The sequence below is a fragment of the Primulina eburnea genome, chromosome 10 (assembly GCF_022965805.1).
Source record: "Primulina eburnea isolate SZY01 chromosome 10, ASM2296580v1, whole genome shotgun sequence".
Classification (NCBI taxonomy): domain Eukaryota; kingdom Viridiplantae; phylum Streptophyta; class Magnoliopsida; order Lamiales; family Gesneriaceae; genus Primulina; species Primulina eburnea.
Window position 1 is genome coordinate 36,039,768 of NC_133110.1, and position 24,335 is coordinate 36,064,102.

The window sequence follows — 24,335 nt, forward strand, 5'->3', positions numbered from 1 at the left end:
GTCACAAATCGAAACCTCAGTCACCAATGCCCACGTGTCCAATCATTGAACCAAACAAAATAAAATAATTATAAAAAACATTGTAATATAAAATATAGTATCCGAACCGCCGCAAATCAGAAATCGAACTGCAAACGACACGTGGCAGTCCATCGACCGTCAGCCGTGCGCCTCTATTTATACTCCTCCGAAGCTCTCTCTTTTTAGAGATTGGAACTCAATTTCAGTTCAAATTTTCCTCTTATAAAGGAGAAAAAAAAAGAAGGAAAAATTCAAAATTTTCTAATTTTATACATTGGGTGGAGAGAATTCTCGGGAATGCTTTTTTACTTATTTGACTAATTTCAGTTGCCTAAATCAGTAAAATCGTGTTATCTATTGGTACTCCAGAAATGGCGGATTTCGATGCTGACTTCTCCTGATTTGCACGTTGCTTGATTTTTCACGATTTTTAGTCTGAAGACTGGAAAAAAAAGAGAGAGAAATCTTTATCAGTTTCAGCCTGTTAATTTTTCCCATTTCTTGTTCATGATTTGCTTAGCATTTCCGGGACCAAATATTTTTTGCGTAAATCGACTTCATTTGCCTGCAAGAATTAATACAACCTCAAAACCCAGATCGAAATTGTACAAAAACTGGCCTTTAGAGGTGTATCTATATCAGATTTCGACAAGGTTGAATCTTTCATTGGCGTTCAAGTCGTCAGCAATGGTAGAGAACGCAAGCGATACGGCGAGCACCGTCATGCTGACGTCGGGGGCGAGCGGAAGGCTAAATGCTTTGTTGTCCTTGCGCTTGTTGAAAAGCCTGTGGCTTCTGATCAACGCTTTTCTTCTGATTTTTCTGCTGCCATTTCGGGGGAGGAGGTCGGCGGAGAAAGGTGGCAGCGGCGGCGGAGGGAAGGAGGAGAAGCCTCAGGGGAAGGTGGTGAGGGTGCCCGCGGCGATGGTGCCAAGGAAGAGCGCCCCCGCGGCGGTTGACAAGGAGGTGGCGGCACGGCGGGCTTTGGCCATTAAGAGGGTGGTGGAGGATAATGGTGATGGGGATGTTAAGGACAGTGTGAGGGATTTTTCTCTGTTGGTTTCATCCAGAGGTGACACCATTTTCACACAATCGTGGACACCTGCTAACGTTGAAGTCAGGTATATAAGATTCATAGTTTTCATAATATTTTCTCGGCTAATATTGTATTTTGGTTCATAAACTCGTCGAAATTACGCATAAATCGAACCGATACTCGTCCCAAACTTGGCTTAGGCTACAAGCAATTGACAACATAATTAATTTTGGTGCTTTGTAAATGATGAATGATGGATGGATTGTCTCACATGTAGTTTTCTTCTTCAAATGATTGACATTTTTGGGTTTTTTTCTTCATTAAGTTTTGATGAAATTGATGTTTTTTGGAAAATAAGAAATCAAGAAGCAGAAATCACAGAAGACTGTTAATTTTAATCCAATGAAGTTTTACTGCTGATACGCTTCTGCTGTTCCTCTTGTTTTCATCGGCTGTAAAAGGCAGGATTTTGAATGTGACATGGACAATTCCTACACTGGAGCATATATGCTCTGTCCACATGCATAAAGTTGATGTTACTGGTAATTAGCTCCATTCGAACATATCTAGATATACAAAACCTGGGCATCAAAATAGGACAGGAATATTCCAGTATAAATAGGGATAAGAATAAATATACTTCATGATTGGACCGCTTTCCAAGAGTTTCAAAAACCCAAGTGGCTTCTCGTGATGGTAACTCTTTCTTCTTGGGTTCTGTGGTAGGGTAGGTGGGTAGGAAGATAGGAAATTAGTACCATTATTTTAGATTTTCGGGAAAGCTACTGTTGCCGTAGTGAGGGATGGGAGAGAGATGCTCCACCGCGACTAAATCACCCACATGGGCCGTAGCTCTTGAAGTCCGCAGAAAATGGGTGTCACACTCGTATTTTGGAGGAAGGCCGATCTTATCTTATGCTAGGGATATTGTAACGACCATGGATCGTAGGCTGATCCAACATAAGCGTTCATGCTAGACCATAGGTATTACCAGTAGTGTGGTGCATGACTATAAGTTGAGGTTACGTCCCATAGTCATTACAGTTATGATTATGGCTGCACCCGTGCAGCATGGTAAAATCCGTCAGGCATGGGATTGGTGTCGCTGGTTTAAGGCATTTGAGTCACAATGAGTGCATGTAGAGAAATGAATTAAGAGCTAGAGTTAATGAATAGTGTGTGTAACTTTCGTAATAAATATAAATATATGCTATATTTTGGTCCAACATCTTCTTGATGTAATCTTTGCTACCTTAAGAAGTTATGTTATATTTAATTGATTAATAACTAGTCTTAGGTTTGGCCAAACCTGCTATCTCATCATCTTGTGATAGTTTCTATCAACTTGATGTGTTTTACAGCGTTAAATTTCAAAATCTTCGTGAGATGTGGTCCCGTAGTCTGGATAAATATATCAAGCTAGCAGATAAAAATTTAGACAAGAAAGGAACTTGATTATTTTTCTTCTAATCCAACTTGTCAAAACTAAAGAACTGATCCAAACAAAAGTGATTGTAAAATCGTATATCTCCGCCGTATAATTTCTTGGTTACATCATTGTTTTCGTAGTTCAGTTATAGATCAATCACCAAATTACAAGAATCACAATGAGAATTGAAGGCTATAGCACGATTATTTTGATTTGGATTGTGCATAGATAGTCTTTTCTACTGCCGTCAGCAGGATATTCAATATTTTGACTGAAATTCAAAATGAATTTTTTTTTATGGAGAATTTAGATCATGCTCTATTTGTTGAGACTAGACCATAAATGAAGCAAAAGAAAAGACATGTGAGATGCCTTTCTGGTCTTCATGATGAGACAAATCTTGCTATTAATTCTGGAAACTAAGCCAAAGTACTTTGACTGGCCCTCCTACTGAGGGGTTTTTACATCATCGAAGCTGAAACAAGGATATCAATTCATGTTATGCTCGATTTTTTAGTTACCTGATTTAGTTTGACATCATTTTTCTGAAGCATGACTGCTTTCAAAAGCTAATTATTTGTTTCTGGTGCATAGGGGATTGGTTGTCCTTTTGCATGGCTTGAACGAACACAGGTATGCTACTGTATATGCATTGTACATTTTCTGTGTCGGATGCTATTTGTTTCATTTTCTTCGTCTTCGAAAGCTCTTTTATCTAGTGTGTTTGTCTGACAGTGGCAGATATAGTGATTTTGCAAAGAAACTGAATGCAAATGGCTTCAAGGTTTATGGAATGGATTGGATTGGTGAGTGACAAACCACTCTAATTTTCGGATGTTTCATTTTGAGAAACAGTTGTTACAGTATGCAATATGAAACTATAAGTAGTGAACCTTGGTCATTCAAGTGATGATGTGTTCTTGCATAATCATATATTTTGGTGTTTCATGCATATTAAAGAAGGAAAAATGATAATGACAGCTTTTACTTTTAATTTGCCGAATTTGTCCAAAATTTTTGCTGTAATTTATGACAGTATTTATCTGGACATATTCTGAGAATATCACTTACAAGTAATGTCCCTAGAACATATGACAGTTATTTTCTTTCTGAGAAAAGTTCCATGCTAGTGCTCTGAGTCGCACAAGTAAGCATGTTTACTGGTTTAAGTAATCCAAAACATGAGTGATGATTTTTCCCTCTTGGAAAAGATAAAGAGAGATCAAAATTTCGGAGAAAAGAGCAGTATTCACCAGCAGACACTCTCTATGGCATGTAAAAGAGCAAAACTTTCTGCTTTGTTCCTCTATCTGATGATCATCAGAAGACAACCAGTTCTGAATGCTATTCTGCAGTCTAGAATGTAGATATTCAATCTTCAACTACGCATGTATATTTGGATGTTGCAGGGCATTAATAAAAATCAATCTGGATGCCATTGGTGCATAAAAGTAATATGAAGCCCTCCTTTATAAGTAAGCTCATCATTCATGTCATTACATGATTATGTGTACCTTGCATGTAATGTATGGTCGAGGAGGAGGCATGCTTCCGAAAATCTGATTGTGTAAAAGAACCAGTTAATCATAAAAGGAAGCAGATACCATATCTCTGAACAAAATGTATATAATCTTTCGAGCATCCTCAAAAACTAGGCGCTTGGAAAGAGGAGCTTTATTCCTTGTCCTGAGATTTTTGTCAAGTTCTTGTATTGATGTCCATTAGGCATTGGTTATATAAACGTGAATTTTTCAGCAAAAAGGACCTCTTTTTATGACGTGGGAGCAGATTCCGGTGTTCTGTCTAAATCTAATTATTATGACAACATACTAATGTTCTTTGGCATTTATTTAAGTTAAACACAGTTGCTATTTGAGGGATTTTCTGATGGCCAAACATCGTATTGAAACCTTTGCCTGTCACGGTTCTGCTTTCTATGATATGTTTACTTCACAAAAGATCGTTTCCTCATTGATCTTTTGCCTTATTGCAGGACATGGTGGGAGTGATGGACTGCATGCATACGTGCATTCTCTTGATTATGCTGTAAACGATATGGTGAGTGTCCTCCCATATTGGTGTACATGATACAGAACACGTACTTTTTTAGAATGACTGGATAGCACAAAATATTTAAAGCACCTCTCCTACATTCTGTGTAGAAAATGTTCCTCAGCAAGGTTTTAACTGAAAATCCAGCACTTCCTTGCTTCTGCTTTGGTCACTCAACCGGTGGAGCCATAATCTTGAAGGTAATATCAAATAAGATTTATCATTCACATTATCACGACCTTAAATCCCATTTCTCAACGTTTTTTCGTATGTTAAATAGGCAGTACTTGACCCAAAGGTGAGAGAACGTGTATCTGGTGTAGTATTGACTTCACCTGCTGTAGGTGTTCAGCCATCCCATCCTATATTTTCGGTACCAATCTCTCTTTTCTCTTTCAAATTGTTAAAATTGAAAATACGGAATCCTTGACCTTAATTTCCTCCATTTTAGGTTCTGGCTCCTGTTTTTTCATTCTTGTTACCAAGATATCAATTGAGTGCAGCAAACAAGAGGGGTATCGCAGTGTCCAGGGATCCAGATGCACTGGTGGCCAAGTATTCCGATCCACTGGTGTTTACTGGTTCCATCAGAGTAAGAACCGGCTATGAAATTCTGTGCATAACTACCTACTTGCAACAGAACTTGAGCCGATTAACAGTGCCGTTTCTGGTCCTTCATGGAACAGCAGATTCAGTGACAGATCCCACAGCCTCTCAGAAGCTATATGACGAGGCTGCATCAACTGACAAAACGATCAAACTCTACGAAGGGTTCTTGCATGATTTACTTTTTGAGCCCGAAAAAGAAGAAATCATGGACGACATAGTTGCATGGTTGAATATTAGATTGTGAGGTTGATGTAGCAACAGAGTGGATAGAGGAATTAGTTACGATTCACTTGCTATTCAACCACTCAGCCACGCGTCCCTCGATGGCAGCGAAATGCTTGTCTTGATGTAATAAAACTTTGCACATTGTATCCGAGGCATGATACATTTTTTGATAATAATAGCCTTTTCAACAAAATTCGTGGATCCGTTCAACAGAGAATGTTGTCATTAATGTTTTCAAACCCTTCAGTTTTTTATTATGACAAGAAAAACACACATGATTACATAATGATTTATCCAATGTAGGGGTGTTTACGAACCGAACCGGTTCGCGAGCCAGCTCAAAAAATATTTGATTTGCATTCGAGCTTATCAAATTCGAGCCGAACTCGAACTCAAATTATTTTATTTGATAGTTCGCGAACCACTCGCGAGTCTTGAGATTTTATTAATATAATATAACCATTTATAATAAATAAATAAATTTTGACTCTTTCGGGTATTATTTTCGTGCTATTGTTCGAATAGTTCAGAAACATGTTTAGATCCTTCAAGTCGAACTCGATCAAAAAATTTTAAAAATTTCGAACTTTGAATCGAGCTGAACTCGAATATAACTAACTTGAGTCGAATTTGAGCCTTGAAATGCTCGATTCGGTTCGTTTACACCCCTAATATAACATCATGGTACCCATCAAATTTTTTAGAAAACAAAAAAGTAGAAACCTGTTATTTTGCATATTAGTGCCCAGGTTTTAGCAAATCTTCACCAAAATAAAGATTGAGGTTGATTTTTCATGTCCATCTCGAGTCCACCGGTATATATGAAGGAAGAGACCCGGTTGATAATGGATATGACAAGAAACTTCAGATTTAATAAATAAAATATATAAATAATTAAGTCCTAGTTCCATATAGATAGCAGTTCTCAAACAAATAATGGTGGCATAATGAATATTACAACAGGAAGACAATGGAGAGAGACCGGAAGAAACTACCCTCTAAAGGCATTCGGTTCCATAAGCTCAAGCTCCATAATTTGAATGCATAATGAGCAAACAAATGGTATGAATATGCATAGCGGCCGAATGGGTGAGGAGAAGTAACTAGGTCGTATCAGTCATCCAAGAGTCTCATGCGTCAACTGCGGTATCTTGCGCTGCCTGGAAAATAATAATGTAATAAGCATCACATAATTTGAGGGTTGACACACCAACTAGTTTTAATGCATATCAGCTTTATTATCAGATCGTATGGTTACATGGTAAGCCAGGTGAATTTAAGATTATAATGATATGATGAGTATCATAATCGTGCTTCGTGTACCTCCAATATTACTCGAGCTTCATGGTCAAATGTTTTACAAAGAATCTCATAGCTTTTTTGTACTCCCTGCAGAAGGTAATTTTAATAATCAGGTAAATATTCTATGATAGTCTCAAATGGATGAAAAGTATCGGAGTCAAGAGAGTGCTGACCAATGGATCAACCCTTGAGGGTGAAATTGCAGAGATAGAGTATCTGCAGTGGAGAAGTTTTCGAATTGGTTGAGAACTTATAGAAACATCAACTATAGCAACATGCATTTCACAAAATCACATAAAGATAGAAATAGACAAACTCAGCCTCACAAAAAATTAATAGGCTGACTTTCGTGAGATAAAATCTCAATGAACCATTCCTCAAAACTATTCGTTGGAAATAAATATGGTGAATTTTCAATAACAGGAGTTTCAGCTTCGGCTGCTGCAAGTTTTTTGCTTAGGGGGCAAATACACGAGTAACAAATAAATATTGGCTTCAAAAAGTCATTCGGGTGCAAGGGACCGGGTGAAGCACAGCACATAGGGATACAGATGTGAATAACTGTGTCTGGAACTAGTTGATGTAGCAAAACAAAGCCACCTACAATGAATTATGATTCATAATCACAACGTTGAGCTATAACACTGGTGAAACAAGATTCTAATCTCCATTCGAGGCACTCAAATTTCAAAACTCATCAAGTTTGATAAGTATAACAATGTAAAAATAAAGGTCGTGGACAGTTCAAAAGATTACAAAATACCCTACCTAAGTTTACCGATGTAGAAGTCCATTGCTGGCGAATTGGTTCTTTGAACAGTTAGCACCACAGCTCCCATTTTATTCTACAAAAAGGATTGAATCAATTAATGAGTGGAATCAATTAAGTGGTAAAATCAAGGTGAAGACGGACACATGCCTAGAGCACCAAAATGTGTGGAATTTTACAGACATTGTTTTTGGTATTCATCAATTACTATGCTAACACATCTTTTTACATGTAAACCTCGTTTTCCTTATTCTCAACATAACATTAACAGAATTTGGCGAAATGGGAATTTGAAAACTTAACCACACCTCACAAGCAATAAGCTCTACCAATTGCATTAAGATTTTCCCTATTCCCTTTCCTTGAACACGGGGCTCGAGCTGTAATTCATAAACATAGACAACAGGCACTTCTTCCGCCATAATGAATCGGTAATGCACAAAACCAATGATTGGGCCACTGCAATTACATGTCCTCCTCTTGCCAATTAAGTCAGACACTTTGACAGAATCTTTATTCGAGATCTCATGCACAAAAATATATCGAGCTTCCTCTGAAATCATTTCCCTCCGCTTAATCTTTTCTTCTGCTGGCCATTCAGGTCCATAGGGTGCCTCCATATTTAACTTTAAGATGAAAAAAATAAACAAATACTCATTAAAACTCAAAGAGATAAACACGGCATCATGTTCGTTATGTTTGAAAAAATAGAAAAAAAGATGCGTTATATATGTCAACCATGCCACCTTAAGAAGCTCTTGCACATATCGTTTTGCATAAAGTGAGAGCTTATTCCCACGGACAGACTCCAAATGTATATACAAGCCTAGAAATAATAATATTAAAATTTAATAAAGCAATGTAGGTATAAGAATATAAAGAAGTCTACCATAAATGACAAGGAGTGGAGGAAAACAAGAGAAGATATCATTCACAAGATCGGCGAATGCTCACATTGGTACCACACTTAAAGAACAGGATACTATTCGAACCGGTAAATGGCCAAATCCAGCTAACTTTTAAAAGGCCAAATCCAGCTAACGTTTCTTGAACTTCTGGTCACCAGTAAAATCCTTCCATTTACAAACCATTTCCATACATATACCGAACGCCACAATAAATATTTGGCTTCATTTTCTAGCCCTCTTTTCCTCTTCCAAGAACGAAACAAGACATGACACCCTCATCTTTATTCTCTTCCCAAGAAATAGCACATCTCCTACCTCTTGGTCGCTCCACGAAAAATGCTCAATTATTAGAATATCAACTGGGCCATTGAAAGTTTCTATACTCAATGTGCCATCAAAGATCACAAGGACCCAAGAAACTTTTGCAAAGATTTTTTTTTTTCTTGGAGCTGCTAATTGAAAATTCAACACACAAAAATAAATGGGGAAAAAAAAAACCATTGATACATAAACTATTTAACGAACCATTTTTATGGTAGTGGCGGAACTGTGGGAAGCAAGAAAGATGGTCTTTCAAGGAAGAAGCAGCTCCAATTATTCCTTCGATTGATTTCTTTCTCTCCAGCACCTGCCGGAAACATATCTTGAAAATCAATAACATGAAAATAAATCACAATTTAAAAAAAAAAAAAGAAAAGAAAGAACTGGGTAATATTGGCGTGTACCTCTCTTCTTTTAACCTTTCTTCCGCAGCCATAATCAGTTGATTTTGCCACCATCGCCAATCTCGCGGGCAAGTTCTTGATGCCACCTCCCAACCTCTCGCAGCCTTTTATTTTTTTTTTTTGTAAAATTTTAGTTTTTGTTTTTGTAAATATAATATAATTGTTTTTATATTACTAAAGAAATATCAAATAATATTGATAATAAAACTAATACGGTAAAAAAAACTTGTGTGAGACGGTCTCACAGGTAGTATTTTGTGAGACGGATCTCTTATTTGGGCCATTCATGAAAATATATTATTTTTTATTTTAAATATATTACTTTTTATTGTGATATCGGTAGGGTTGACCCGTCTCACAAATAAAGATTTGTGGTGTCGTCTCACAAGATACAAATGATAAAAATAATGATGCTAACATTTTTAAAATTAGAAATCGAATAAAGTTAACAACATCAATAGTAAATAGAGTAGGTCTCATATGAGACCGTCTCACGGATCTCAATCTGTGAGACGGGTCAACCCTACCCATATTCACCATAAAAAGTAATACTCTTAGCATAAAAAGCAATACTTTTTCATAGATTACCCAAATAAAGATACGCTTCACAAAATATGATCCGTAAGACCATCTCACACAAATTTTTGCCCAGTAAATAATAATGTTACTGAAATTTAGTATAAACCAAATTAATCGAAATGACAGGCATAATCAATTTAATTCGGAAATTGTTTTCAATAATTCAATTTTTTTTTTTTTTTGAAAATCATTTAATCAGCTTATCCTGTTTCATTTAAGATTTTTTTATAAAAATATCAGTAACAAACTAGTTTCAAAATAAAATTCAATACTTTTACATTTTAGTATAATGTTTTTATTTGTTTAAAAAAAAAAAACCTACAAAATTGTTTATCAAAAACCAATCAGAGTTAACTGAAACTATTGTTTGATTTAGACCATTAAAAAAATATAAGTTTTTATTTGCATGTAATTAAATAATATATATTTTAAAAAATGAAGTTGGGAAACGAGATGGGATAAACTTCAACCCGCTAAAAAGGAAGCAACAGAGTACCCTCACACCTACAGACAAAGCTTCCAAAAGTTGATGCATAAACTTTTCTCATCCTTATTTTCTTTTTTCAAATTTTAACCTTTCAGAATCACCATGGAAAGATCTATCACTTTATATACTATTTCCTTTTTGGGTTCAGATTTATGAATTACCAGTCTGTTGGGGTAAAGAGTTGGGAGACTTCTTTGGTTGATTCCTAACATACGAATAATCATGGTTCGCCGGAACGGCCGCGACGCGGCTGGAACGATCGTTCCGGAACTGGAACGGCGACTGCCGTTCCAAAATTTCAGGGCAAATCGGTGAGTGTTTTTAGCGCCGTTCTTCGGCTTTTTAGCGGCGATTTAACGACGATGCGGAACGGAACGGCCTTGCGCAACGTGAAATCCGAATTTTCAACTTTCACATGGACATGAATTTTGTTTTTGTTGATGAAGAAGAAGATGATTGAAGTCATGGTTGGACGAAACGGGAACGGAAACCTTGACGAGGTTCTGGGGTGTGTAGGTTGATGGCTTGTATCGACGTTTCATATATCAAAAACGGGAATTTAACGCCGGAACGGAACGGAAAAAGATTTGTACAGCTGCAACATGAACAAAAATAGTATATTTAATTTTTGATATGGTTGGAAATATTTTAAATATAATGACGATATAAATTGTGTTCAATAAATTGTTAATAAAATTTTAAAAATATTTTAATTTCTTATTTACATCAAATAATCTATTTAAATAATATTTATTTTAATTTTCATATTTCTAAATATTTTCTAAAAATTTATATATTTATAATATTTTTTTTAAAATACCAGTTTCGCGGCCGTTTCGCGAAATTTCATTGTAACTGGAACGGTAGCATCTGTTCCGATCTTCGCGACCGCGATAGCGAACCATGCATACGATAGTTAGCTAGAATAATATGTGTACAAGGGATAGATGTTGATGTACAGAAACAGCTGCAAGAAAATCCGAAAACCAGATAGAAATTGGTTCACAGTACAATTTAAATGTGAAAAGCTTGGATCGTCCTGTTTTGTGTGTGGCTGCCTTGGACACACACTGGGATTTTTCGAGATCATGGTTTCGTCAAAAGACAAGAATATTTATGGGGATCATCAACATCGAAAACTTCTAAATGGCTGCGTGAAAATTCAACCATGATTGTCTTGTGTTGGCAGAAAACCAATCTGATTCTTATTTGTTGGCAGGTCCTGGTTGTCAAGCCTCCGACAAACATGATTGTCTTGAGTTGGAGCTGCCGAGGATTGGATCATACTCATGCAGTTCCCAATATTCATGAATTAGTACATTCTCTTAATATTGGAAGTTTACACAAAATTTATTTGATTAATTAGAACACGTTGTTTCAAACAGTTTAGACCAAAACGATGATTCGACATATGATATATAAAACAAAATACATTATAGCGTAACACGATTTACCCAATATATTGTCCCCTTTTTAACTTTCATCTGGAAGTGGCTTCATTTATCCAGTATATAAGATTTACAATAAACAGAAAAAAATTAGAGGTCAAGCCTTTTAGACTTAGTGAGGATAATAACATGAGTTACCTAATCATACATAAAGTCAAGCAACAATATATCGGCACAAATTCAATATGCTATGATTTGTGGTAATGAAATCGTGGCAATAAAATAATGTTCAATACAATGAAATGACTGTTCTGGATTCTAATATTAATAATTTGGGCTAAATAAATGGCTCTCACCAACATTTAGTGTAACATTTTTTCCCACATACTCAAGTAGGATCTGTAACATCTGTAAAATTGATCATTCATGAGTTATTATGGACTCACATTTTCGGACCAAAATTCACGTTATTCAGATGAACCATATGCCCGAGTTGATAATTCGTTGTTCATTGAACTCATTTTTCAGACCAAAGTCTTGTTGTCTAGTTGACTAAAAATCTAGTACATTGTCTGTTGTCCATGTTCCAATCATTCATTCACTTACAGTAGCTAGTAGCTGATTGATAAATAATCGAGAACCAAACACATCGAACAATCAAATATTTAGGATAATATGACCAATTAAATTTCAAAATATACAATGTGATGTAATATAAAAGTAATAGTAGATGAAAATTATTGTAAACTGCAAGTCAAATTAGGGATGTCAATGGAGTGGGTATGGGACGGGTATGGCTAAACCCAAGACCCGTCCCATGAAGAAAATTTCGACCCATTACCAACCCCATCCACCTCGGTTAAATATTCTTTGGACCCGTCTCACCTCGAATACGAAACGGGGCGGGTTAGACCCATGAGATCCGTGAGACCCGAATTTTTTCAAATGAAAACATTAATCTTCTTTGAGAGACACCTTGAGGCTTGAACTACTAGCATTAGCGTATAGTTATGGTGGTGCAGGGACATTATGACTTTATTTATAATTGGTCTACTTATTTGGATAATAAACTAAAGCCCAATCCAAAACAGAATCAGACATGTCTATGGTTGACCTTGAGGTGAGATACTAAAAAAATAAAAATTAATAAAACTAAATCTTAGAATATTTATATCCACGTATATGGGGCGGGTATGATACGGGTATTATAGGACCCATGACCCGTCCCATACCCATATGTGTCTGAAAAACTGGACCCGAGAGCCACCCCATGACCCATTTAGTATGTCCAAACATGTCCAGATGAGAGGGGTCTATTGCGGGTCTGAGTAAAACCCAGATTCATTGACATCCCTGTCAAATATTATTATTCAAGAAATCGATAGTTAATATCACTTTGATAACTTACGATCTTGCTTTTGGTTTGTTTATGAGATGTGCCAAAAAAAATTGTCATTCTGTTTTGATAATTGTCCAATTTCGGATGTAGAAATCACTTTTATTGTTCCCATAGAAGTGATAGCCCGAGAGCTAGTTGCAGCGGGATCACTTAAAAGAGTAATTTATTTGGTTTGACAGTTCATTTGTTCTTGATGTCTATGTTGGTCCCACGTGCGGAATTTGAGATAATAAAAGCCGAAAATAAAGAATAAACTGGACACCGAGATTTACGTGGAAAACCCCTAAAAATTATTAGGGTAAAAACCACGGACAAGATGAAAAGAATTTCCACTATAATATTTTGTGGTGTACAACTCACTCACTGTGTTTCCAAAGAGAACACACACTCTCTCAATACAGGAGAACAAACACCTCACAAATATTATAGAACTAAGCACGCAAATGCTTATAAGATGAGAGAAAACTCGAAGAAGGGATTGAGAATGGGATGCAATGAAATGCAGAATGATGCATCTATTTATAGATGCACCATTACAATGTGAATCCTTCGTCTGAAAATCAGCTGCCTAACAAACGTATTCAAATTGTTCTTTGATTATTTAGTCAATAATGTACCTAGCATTTATTGCATGTCTCTACCGACATTTCTCCCACTTGGAGATTTGATTGAGAATCAAACATATCTCCACACATCCTTTCAATCTTGCCATCCCCTGCTGCTTACGTTTCTGCTAGGCCACTTGAGAATCTACACCACTCAAACTTATCAGTGTTTACTGGCTTGGTCAGAAAATCAGCTATGTTTTCCTTCGTATGGATCTTCTGCATATCCACGCTTCCTTCTTCTACTACTTCTCGTACAAAGTGAAATTGTACTCCAATGTGTTTCGTCCTGAAATGAAAAGCTGGATTCCTTGCGATGTGCAAGGCACTCTGACTGTCACAAAACAAAGGAACATTCTCTTGTTTGTGTCCGATCTCCTCCAATAACCTTTTAGTCCATATTGCCTCCTTGCAAGCTTGAGTAGCTGCCATATATTCCGCCTCTGTTGTAGATAACGCCACAACTGTCTGCAATTTTGAAACCCAGCTTACTGCTCCTCCTGCAAGCGTAAACACATAACCATTAGTAGATTTCATCTTATCAGGATCACCTGCATAATCTGAATCGACAAAGCCCCTGAGTGTAAAATCCAATCCTCCATAACATAATGCAGCATTCGAGGTACCCTTAATATATCGAAGGATCCTCTTAACAGTGCTCCAATGCTCTCTTCCAGGATTCGCCATATACCGACTAACTGTTCCCACTGCTTGAGCAATGTCCGGTCTTGTACATATCATGGCGAACATCAAACTTCCCACTGCTGATGCATATGGTACTCGAGACATCTCCATCCTCTCTGCTTCACTGCTAGGACACATCTCAGAGGATAACTTCAAGTTAACAGGAAGAGGGGTCAATATTGGCTTACTATCTTGCATGTTGAAGCGTTGCAAGACTTTCTTCAAATAATTTTTCTGGGAAAGCCAAATCTTTCTGTTACTTCTGTCTCGGTGAACTTGCATCCCTAGAATCTTGTTTGCTGGTCCCAAGTCCTTCATATCAAATTCCCTAGCCAACTGTGCCTTCAATCCTTGGACATGATCTTTGTTGGGGCCTGCTACCAACATATCGTCCACATACAACAGCAAAATAATATAATCATCACCAAACCTCTTGAAATACGTACAAGGGTCTGCACTCAATCTGTTGTATCCAAGGCTCATGATATAGGAATCAAATCTCTTGTACCAACACCTCGGCGCCTGTTTGAGACCGTACAGAGATTTCTTTAACCTGCAAACCAAGTTCTCTTTGCCTTTTTCTGCAAAACCTTCTGGCTGGAGCATATAAATTTCTTCTTCAAGATTTCCATGAAAAAATGCTGTTTTCACATCTAGCTGTTCTAGATGTAGGTCAAACACCACACACAATGCCAACACCACTCTGACTGTTGTAAGCCGAACCACAGGTGAAAATATCTCATTGAAGTCAATGCCTTCTTTCTGAGCATACCCTTTTACCACCAATCTAGCACGATATCGCTCCACTTGGTTTGTAGTGACCCGTTCCAGAATCACCTACTAGTTGAGAACTAAGCATGCAACTAACTTAATTAACAATAATCAGAGATAACAGCGGAAAAGTCAACAACAATACCGATTATACAACCCAATCGAAGTCTAGAATAACTCAAAAATAAAAATACCCAATACAACCATATCGAATCAAAACAATACCGATAAACTAAACCAACCAGATACTCACGTCCTCCTCCTGCTCCTCCTGAGCTGTCCAACCTGAGGCCTGCCCCGTGGGAAAATGGGGTGTCCAAGAATAAACAAAACCGAGGACGTGAGCGATAAGAACGCCCAGTACAAAAATATGAGTATACAGACCTATATGAAATGCACATGCTATGATCATGATACCGGGGTAGTCAAGAAACAGGAGTCACAAAAGGATCTCAACAATGCTCAGTCTAGAGGCGCCAAGTGGATAGTGCCGCGCGGTACACCTCTGGGTCACTGCATCCACTACAAGACAGACGTGGACCTAAAATGTCCCGGACCACCGAAGCCCTCCCGACCCGTCGGCCACTGTGTACTCTCGGTGTCCATGCGTCCACAAGACAGGGCTGAGCGGCCCCAAGATATAGCTTATCTCGAAAGAGATACAGCTCAACAGTAAAGGCTATCTCGAAGGAGGTACGGCTCAACATGAAATGCAACGTGCAGTAATAAACGTGACATAATAGCATGCATCATATGACATATATCAATGCACCACATAATCATGCAACACATATAAGAATGTATACTCAACCAGGATATCTCGGATAGTACTTTCGTACCTCTATCACAGCAAGCCTAGCCTTACGCAACACCGCTAATCAGGTCTAGAACAAGCCTACGCATCAAAAGCATACTCAATCAATACAACCATGCTCGACTAGCAAAACCAGTACTCCCTAGTACTACCAAAGGTTTATGGTTTACCTTCGTCCGTCGACAGCCCTTTGATGTCGATTGCCTTGAAACTCAGGCGCCGCTACGCTACTACTCCTGGCAGCTCTTGGCTATCGCTCGACCAACAACTAACCCTAGAAACCTTCCAAACTCTCCAAAATGAGAGAAAACTCAAGAAATTGGCAAGTCAAAAATGAGAAATCCGAGCACTATTTATAGGCCATGTTCGGATCCTCCGAACAACACTTCGGAACGTCCGAACGCTACGTGTCCAATGGCTCTTGACAGCTCATGATCGGATCCTCCGATCATACACTTCGGACCGTCCGAACATGCACGTGTCCAGCTGCTCTTGACACCTCATGATCGGATTCAACGAACTACACTTCGGAACGTCCGAACTCCCACGTGTCGATCAACTCTTGACACCTAATGATCGGATCCACCGAACTCACTTCGGATCGTCCGAACGTGTCGGTGCTACCGAACCATCTTCGGTCCGTCCGATTATGACCACGGTCAAAATTACACATTAAACCTTCTTAATCACCATTAATCCGTTAATTACCCAATTTGGAATTCGGGCTACTACATTCTCCCCCCCTTAAAACGATTTCGTCCTCGAAATCAAGCTTAGAGAATGAACAAAACGAAATAACAACATCGTTACCCTCAAAATCTAAAGGACAACCCATCACTAGACGCTTCGCTAACACCGAATGACCCATCGGAGTAGAAACAGAAAGAATGACGTCTACGATCGTCCTGGTCACCCCAACGACCTACACTCCCCTGACTACTCTCATCACCAAAGTGGTCAGCCATTGCTACAACATAGAATGGGGAAACTAGTAAAATGGTCCACGAAAAATCCCAAAACAGAATCTATATCCCAAAATCGTACGCATGCTCTGATACCATAAATGTAGTGACCCGTTCCAGAATCACCTACTAGGCAAGAACTAAGCATGCAACTAACTTAATTAACAATAATCAGAGATAACAGCGGAAAAGTCAACAACAATACCGATTATACAACCCAATCGAAGTCTAGAATAACTCAAAAATAAAAATACCCAATACAACCATATCGAATCAAAACAATACCGATAAACTAAACCAACCAGATACTCACGTCCTCCTCCTGCTCCTCCTGAGCTGTCCAACCTGAGGCCTGCCCCGTGGGAAAATGGGGTGTCCAAGAATAAACAAAACCGAGGACGTGAGCGATAAGAACGCCCAGTACAAAAATATGAGTATACAGACCTATATGAAATGCACATGCTATGATCATGATACCGGGGTAGTCAAGAAACAGGAGTCACAAAAGGATCTCAACAATGCTCAGTCTAGAGGCGCCAAGTGGATAGTGCCGCGCGGTACACCTCTGGGTCACTGCATCCACTACAAGACAGACGTGGACCTAAAATGTCCCGGACCACCGAAGCCCTCCCGACCCGTCGGCCACTGTGTACTCTCGGTGTCCATGCGTCCACAAGACAGGGCTGAGCGGCCCCAAGATATAGCTTATCTCGAAAGAGATACAGCTCAACAGTAAAGGCTATCTCGAAGGAGGTACGGCTCAACATGAAATGCAACGTGCAGTAATAAACGTGACATAATAGCATGCATCATATGACATATATCAATGCACCACATAATCATGCAACACATATAAGAATGTATACTCAACCAGGATATCTCGGATAGTACTTTCGTACCTCTATCACAGCAAGCCTAGCCTTACGCAACACCGCTAATCAGGTCTAGAACAAGCCTACGCATCAAAAGCATACTCAATCAATACTACCATGCTCGACTAGCAAAACCAGTACTCCCTAGTACTACCAAAGGTTTAGGGTTTACCTTCGTCCGTCGACAGCCCTTTGATGTCGATTGCCTTGAAACTCAGGCGCCGCTACGCTACTACTCCTGGCAGCTCTTGGCTATCGCTCGACCAACAACTAACCCTAGAAACCTTCCAAACTCTCCAAAATGAGAGAAAACTCAAGAAATTGGCAAGTCAAAAATGAGAAATCCGAGCACTATTTATAGGCCATGTTCGGATCCTCCGAATAACACTTCGGAACGTCCGAACGCTACGTGTCCAATGGCTCTTGACAGCTCATGATCGGATCCTCCGATCATACACTTCGGACCGTCCGAACATGCACGTGTCCAGCTGCTCTTGACACCTCATGATCGGATTCAACGAACTACACTTCGGAACGTCCGAACTCCCACGTGTCGATCAACTCTTGACACCTAATGATCGGATCCACCGAACTCACTTCGGATCGTCCGAACGTGTCGGTGCTACCGAACCATCTTCGGTCCGTCCGATTATGACCACGGTCAAAATTACACATTAAACCTTCTTAATCACCATTAATCCGTTAATTACCCAATTTGGAATTCGGGCTACTACATGGTTATTGCCATCACGCTTGATCTTATAGACCCATCTGTTTCCAATGGCTTTCCTCCCTCGTGGTAATGTAACAAGATCCCAAGTTTTATTCTTGTCTAATGCCTCCAACTCTTCTTGCATTGCTATCATCCAAAAAGATACATCCGAGCTCTGAGTAGCCTCGTGGAAACTCGATGGCTCACCATCTTCTGATAATAGACAATATGCAATGTTGCTTTCAGTGACATAATCTGAAAGCCAACCTGGTGGTCTTCTGTCTCGAGTTGACTGCCTCACATTGGAAACCTCAGACTCAATATGTTCTTGTTCTTCGTGCTCTGGTACTGCTTCACAAGAAACTTGACCTTCGTCTGTCTTATTCTCCACCTGAAATATAGTAGTTTCTGAATTCGGTGTGCCTTTGTCTCCCTTTACTTTATCTTCCTCGAAGATAACATCCCTGCTGATGACAAGCTTGTGAACAGTAGGATCCCACAAGCGAAACCCCTTTACTCCATCAGCATAACCCAAGAAGATACATTTTCTGGATTTTGAATCCAACTTTGATCTTTCTTGCTCATTGTACAGAACGTACACCGGACTTCCAAATGTATGCAAATGAGAATAATCTGTCGGCTTCCCGGTCCACATCTCCATCGGAGTCTTCAGATCAATCGCCACTGAAGGAGAACGATTGATAATATAACAAGCGGTTTTGACTGCTTCCGCCCAAAATGATTTTTCTAGACCTGCAGTCCTCAACATAGCTCTTGTTCTGTCCAACAAGGTTCTGTTCATCCGCTCCGCCACTCCATTCTGTTGAGGTGTGTAAGCCGCTGTGAACTGTCTCTTGATGCCCTCATGTTGACAATATGCATCAAACTCGTCACTGGTATATTCTCCTCCATTGTCAGTCCTCAAACACTTGATTTTCTTTTCTGAATCAAGTTCAACCCGCGCTTTGAAATCTTTGAAGACTTGGAAAACATCTGATTTCTTCTTGATTGGATACACCCAACATCTCCTAGAGAAATCATCAATGAACGAGACAAAGTATCTCGCTCCTCCTAGGGATACAACCGGTGCTTGCCAAACATCCGAATGAATCAGCTCTAATATGCTTTTGCTCCTGGCAGTAGAAGTGCCAAACTTTAATCTGTGTTGTTTACTGGTAACACAATGCTCACAAAAGGGTAGTGACACTTTTGTAAGTCCCGGCAGCAGCTTCCGTTCTGAGAGAATTTTCAACCCCCGTTCTGACATATGCCCGAGCTTTCTATGCCATAACACTGTTAATTCTTCTTCTGAACCAATTGATGCAACAGCTAGTTCTGCCTCTTTGTGTGTTTCTCCCAAAAGTACATACAGATTTGCAGCAACTTTTTCCGTCTTCTTAACCACAAGCGCGCCTTTCACAATTTTCATGATCCCGTTCTCGATCCGAGTTTTGCACCCGATGTCATCCAATTGCCCCAAGGACAAAAGATTTTTCGTCAGTCCTTTCACATGTCGTACCTCCTGTATGGTGCGAATGGTGTCATCAAACATTTTAATTTTGATAGTACCGATCCCAGCGATTTCCAAGGCATGATCATTTCTCATGAATACAGATCCTCCTGAGATTGGTTCATAATTATCAAACCATTCTCTCCGAGACGTCATGTGCCACGTAGCTCCTGAATCCATAATCCATGTGTCACAAAATTTGTGTCTGCTTTCTGCAACAGTTGCCGCTTCGCTGAATAATATTTCACCACCGCCTGAAGTACTGGCCACATTTCCTTGAGAACTCTTCTCGATACTCGTACACTCTTTCTTGAAGTGCCCTTTACCGCCACATTTAAAGCAGTAAATATTTTTCTTCTTACTTCTCGACTTTGATCTACCTCGTCTTTGGCTCCCACTGGAGTCACGGTCCATGAATCTTCCTCTTAGCATCGGCAAAGCCTCTGGCTGCTTCGAATTTACCAACCTGTCTTCCTTATTCTTGCGCCGGCTTTCTTCTCCGAGAACCGCAGTTAAGACATCGTCGAATCTTAGAAAGCCCATAAGAATATTGTTGGTAATGTTGATGATAAGTTGATCGTATGAATCTGGTAGACTTTGAAGTAGAAGCTCCGCACGTTCATTTTTCCCTATTTTATGCCCCATGGAAGTGAGTTGGGCAAATAGAGTATTTAGTGTATTGATATGGTCGGTCATCGATGAAGATTCCGCCATCCGAAGAGTATAAAGCCTTCTCTTTAGGAAAATCATATTGTGTAGGGACTTGACCTCGTACATCTTTGTCAGAGTATCCCAGATAACTTTGGCTGTTTTTATCTCAGAGATACTTGACAAAACTTCGTCAGCTATAGCCAAGTGTAAATTGGCAACAGCATTATCATTCATCTCGTTCCACTTTCCATCGTCTGTAATCTCCACCGGTCTATCTCCAATAGCCGCCAAACAATTCTCCTTTCTTAAAACTGCTTGTATCTTTATTTTCCACAGCATAAAATTGCTTCCATTGAACTTTGCTATCTCGTACCTTCCCGCCATTATGTCTACGACAATTTTAGTAGACCGGACAAAATAATCCCGCCTTAAAAAATCTCAAAAAATCTTTTCTGATGTGGAAGATCAGTCTAGGCTGCAACCACAGAGCATACTCAGAATTTTAAGAAATTTTAAACCAAGGCTCTGATACCACTTGTTGGTCCCACGTGCGGAATTTGAGATAATAAAAGCCAAATATAAAGAATAAACTGGACACCGAGATTTACGTGGAAAACCCCTAAAAATTATTAGGGTAAAAACCACGGGCAAGATGAAAAGAATTTCCACTATAATATTTTGTGGTGTACAACTCACTCACTGTGTTTCCAAAGAGAACACACACTCTCTCAATACAGGAGAACAAACACCTCACAAATATTATAGAACTAAGCACGCAAATGCTTATAAGATGAGAGAAAACTCGAAGAAGGGATTGAGAATGGGATGCAATGAAATGCAGAATGATGCATCTATTTATAGATGCACCATTACAATGTGAATCCTTCGTCTGAAAATCAGCTGCCTAACAAACGTATTCAAATTGTTCTTTGATTATTTAGTCAATAATGTACCTAGCATTTATTGCATGTCTCTACCGACAGTCTAAACAACTAATACATGTCTAACATAATTTTTTATTTGTTTATGCAGCTTGACTAAGTTAGCTAGAAATTATTGTTCGAGAAAATTCAGTGGACAATTTTTGTGAACAATGTATGTTGTTACCTTAAAACTGATCTATAGGTGATATGATAATCTTCAAGGTTCTAAAAAGCGTTAAGAGTCCAGAAGCGCGGATGTCGAGCTCCAAGCTTTTCAAGCTTAAGTGAGATTAGCACGGACTTAAGCGTGAAAAAATATTTTTTTATCTTTATTATAATTATAATTATCTCAAATCAATAAATAGATAAAATAATACATAAATATGATACATTTAAGTCTGATGCATTAATTCTCATATTTATAAAATCATAAAAATCTCAAAATTACGATCTTTATTTGTTTTTACAACTAAAACACATTAAAAAATACTAAATATTTGTCAAATCATTATCAGACACGCATAATCATAATTAAAATTTAAAAATAAACATCTAAATTATAAATATAATTTATTATTTTAAAATAAAAACATATCTTCAGAATAAAAAACAAACATATATGATTACTTACGTTTAAGCACGCTTAATTAAATGCCTTAATTATACTTAACTCGGTCAAAATATAATTTGACCGTATTTTCCTGTTTGCCTCTGAAACGAGGCGTTTTTTTCGAGTTTCAAACTTAAACACGCTTAAACGGAGCATAAAGCGGACTTTTTAGAACACTGATAATTGTTAAGATGGTATAGATAAATCATAGATAAAAACATGAGAAACAAAATAATGATTTGCCCCACAGCCAAACAGAACTTTCCTAAATTTCAGGAGTAAAGTGGTTGAACATTGCACCACAGTGGTCGGATCGGTTTCCCAATTTCCTAGTAACGCACAAGCTCTTGCTGGAATTTTTGTTTTTTGTTTTTGTTTTTGTTTTTTTTTTTTTTTTTTTTTGTGATGATGCCTTTTGGCTTCTTTTTGAGCATTCATGGATGAGGTACTGCTCACTTCCCCTGTAACATCCTAAAATTTTGAGTTGTTTGGTCAAAATTTAATTAAAAGGTTTGAATAATAATAATACATTAACTAAATGAAATGAAATTTATTATCCTCAGCATAAAAAATTAAATTAGGATTTGAATAAAAATAATATTAATAATACATTAACTAAATGAAATGAAATTTATTATCTTCAACATAAAAATCTAAATAAACTTATGGTGAATACTAAAAATACATAAAATAAGCTTCTTAAATAATATAAATTATTTAAAAACAATATAAAGTGAATAACAAGAGAATTTAAGAAAAATTAAATGAAATAAAGAGAATTTCAATAAAAATATAAAACTAAATTATTAAATTAATAATAATAATAAAATCAAAATAAATAAAGTAAAATTACTTTTTTTAAAAAAATATGCGTTAAAGTATATAATATAAGAACAATTATGTTAATAAAATTATCATAAATTAAATACATAAAAATATATACTAAATTAATAAATAAAAACAAACAAATGTAAAATTCATGGGAATGTCAAATATTACGTTAATTAATAACAAAATATTTATTACTAATTAAATTTAATAGCACAAACGTGTCATCAAAATATGTCAACACTTGGCGGATAGTGATTCATCCCACCTTACTTTGCCTATAAAAAACGGGTAAATTGCTCTTAAATCCTCAAACCCAAACTCAACTTTACTTAAACTCCCTACACCTCAAAACATTTCTTTAAACTCCTAATACTTTAAAATGGACCAAAATACTTTTATTCCTATTTTAAGTTTAATTGATCATCGCGCTTTCGAAAATGGTATCAGAGCGTTAAGTTGATTTATTTCAAATACAAATTTTATTATTACTAGTAACTAATTGTATGAGAAGGAGAATTTTGAAAAAATTATGAATCCGAACTTAGGTTCGAGAAAAATAATTTACAAGGAATATTCCAATATTTTGGAATATAAACAAGTGCATCTAACTATGGTTAGATATCAGAAACAAAAAGGGAAGCTACTGCACCCTCATGTAAAATCTCAGGTAAACTTATGATTCAAAAAAATAAGTTTCTGGAGATAGTTCCAGATTCCTCTAAGCTCTCTTTAGATCTTAGAGAAATTCAGAGGACAGTACAAAATTATGGCAATATGTAATATTTTGTACCACAACGAATTGAGAAAATTCTTGAAACCCAGGAAGAAATTCTTGGAATGTTAAAAGGATATTCAAACAAGAATTCAGAGACTGGAACAACAACCCAGTTCTAGTAGACGAACTTCAGGAGGTTGGTTAACACCATCCTTTGGTACTGAACATTTGTTACATCAACAAGGGAAGGCCAGAGTGGTGTCAAAACTTTTGACTGAAGAAGAAAAGATGATCAATCTAATCAAGTCTGCCTCAGAAAAGAAATTGATCTGATGACAACTTTAGAAAGGATTGGTTTAGAGGATCTACAAGAGCTTGCGGAATTTTTCGCAAATCTCAAAGCAGTAGATCTAAAGATGAACACAGCAGTTGGTGAAACACCACCTGCTATAACTTGGTCATCTTCTCAGGAACCACCAAGGGAAAGTATGAGATCTCATAATATAAATATGAGAGAATCTCAAACTAATTTCCATACGGGTGGAGGATCACACCCAGCGGGAACGAGGACAAGGAGAAATCAAATTCTCTTGCACCAAACACCCTATGGGAAGACTGTTTTAGATACGATACATCCTTACGGGGTTATGATTAACCTTGATGTATTAGACTTCAAAAACAGAGAAGATCTCATAGATGACTGGACATCTGCTATGAGAATTGCAGCAAGATCACTCGATCTCAAC

The 24,335-nt window shown here is 37.7% G+C and overlaps 2 protein-coding genes across 3 annotated transcripts; one reads left to right on the forward strand and one right to left on the reverse strand.

Annotated features, from left to right (window-relative positions):
- Positions 1-222: 222 nt before the first annotated feature.
- LOC140803394 (uncharacterized) lies at positions 223-5,392 on the forward strand. The gene is made up of 7 exons (XM_073159262.1): positions 223-1,142; positions 3,081-3,119; positions 3,222-3,292; positions 4,480-4,544; positions 4,649-4,738; positions 4,819-4,911; positions 4,990-5,392. Exons 1-7 carry the CDS (start codon positions 529-531, stop codon positions 5,389-5,391), a joined length of 1,374 nt encoding a protein of 457 aa, XP_073015363.1. The 5' UTR covers positions 223-528; the 3' UTR covers position 5,392.
- An 843-nt stretch (positions 5,393-6,235) lies between these two features.
- LOC140803931 (uncharacterized) lies at positions 6,236-9,199 on the reverse strand. 2 transcript variants are annotated; one of them, XM_073159773.1, is made up of 9 exons: positions 9,077-9,199; positions 8,877-8,979; positions 8,190-8,269; positions 7,752-8,069; positions 7,443-7,519; positions 7,197-7,274; positions 6,848-6,890; positions 6,696-6,761; positions 6,236-6,532 (listed from the first exon to the last, which is right to left on the reverse strand). In XM_073159773.1, the coding sequence occupies exons 1-9, from the start codon at positions 9,128-9,130 to the stop codon at positions 6,503-6,505; spliced, it is 849 nt and encodes a 282-aa protein (XP_073015874.1). In that variant the 5' UTR covers positions 9,131-9,199; the 3' UTR covers positions 6,236-6,502. The 2 variants fall into 2 exon arrangements, with proteins under 2 accessions (XP_073015874.1, XP_073015875.1); XM_073159774.1 differs by lacking the exon at positions 7,197-7,274.
- Positions 9,200-24,335: the final 15,136 nt, after the last annotated feature.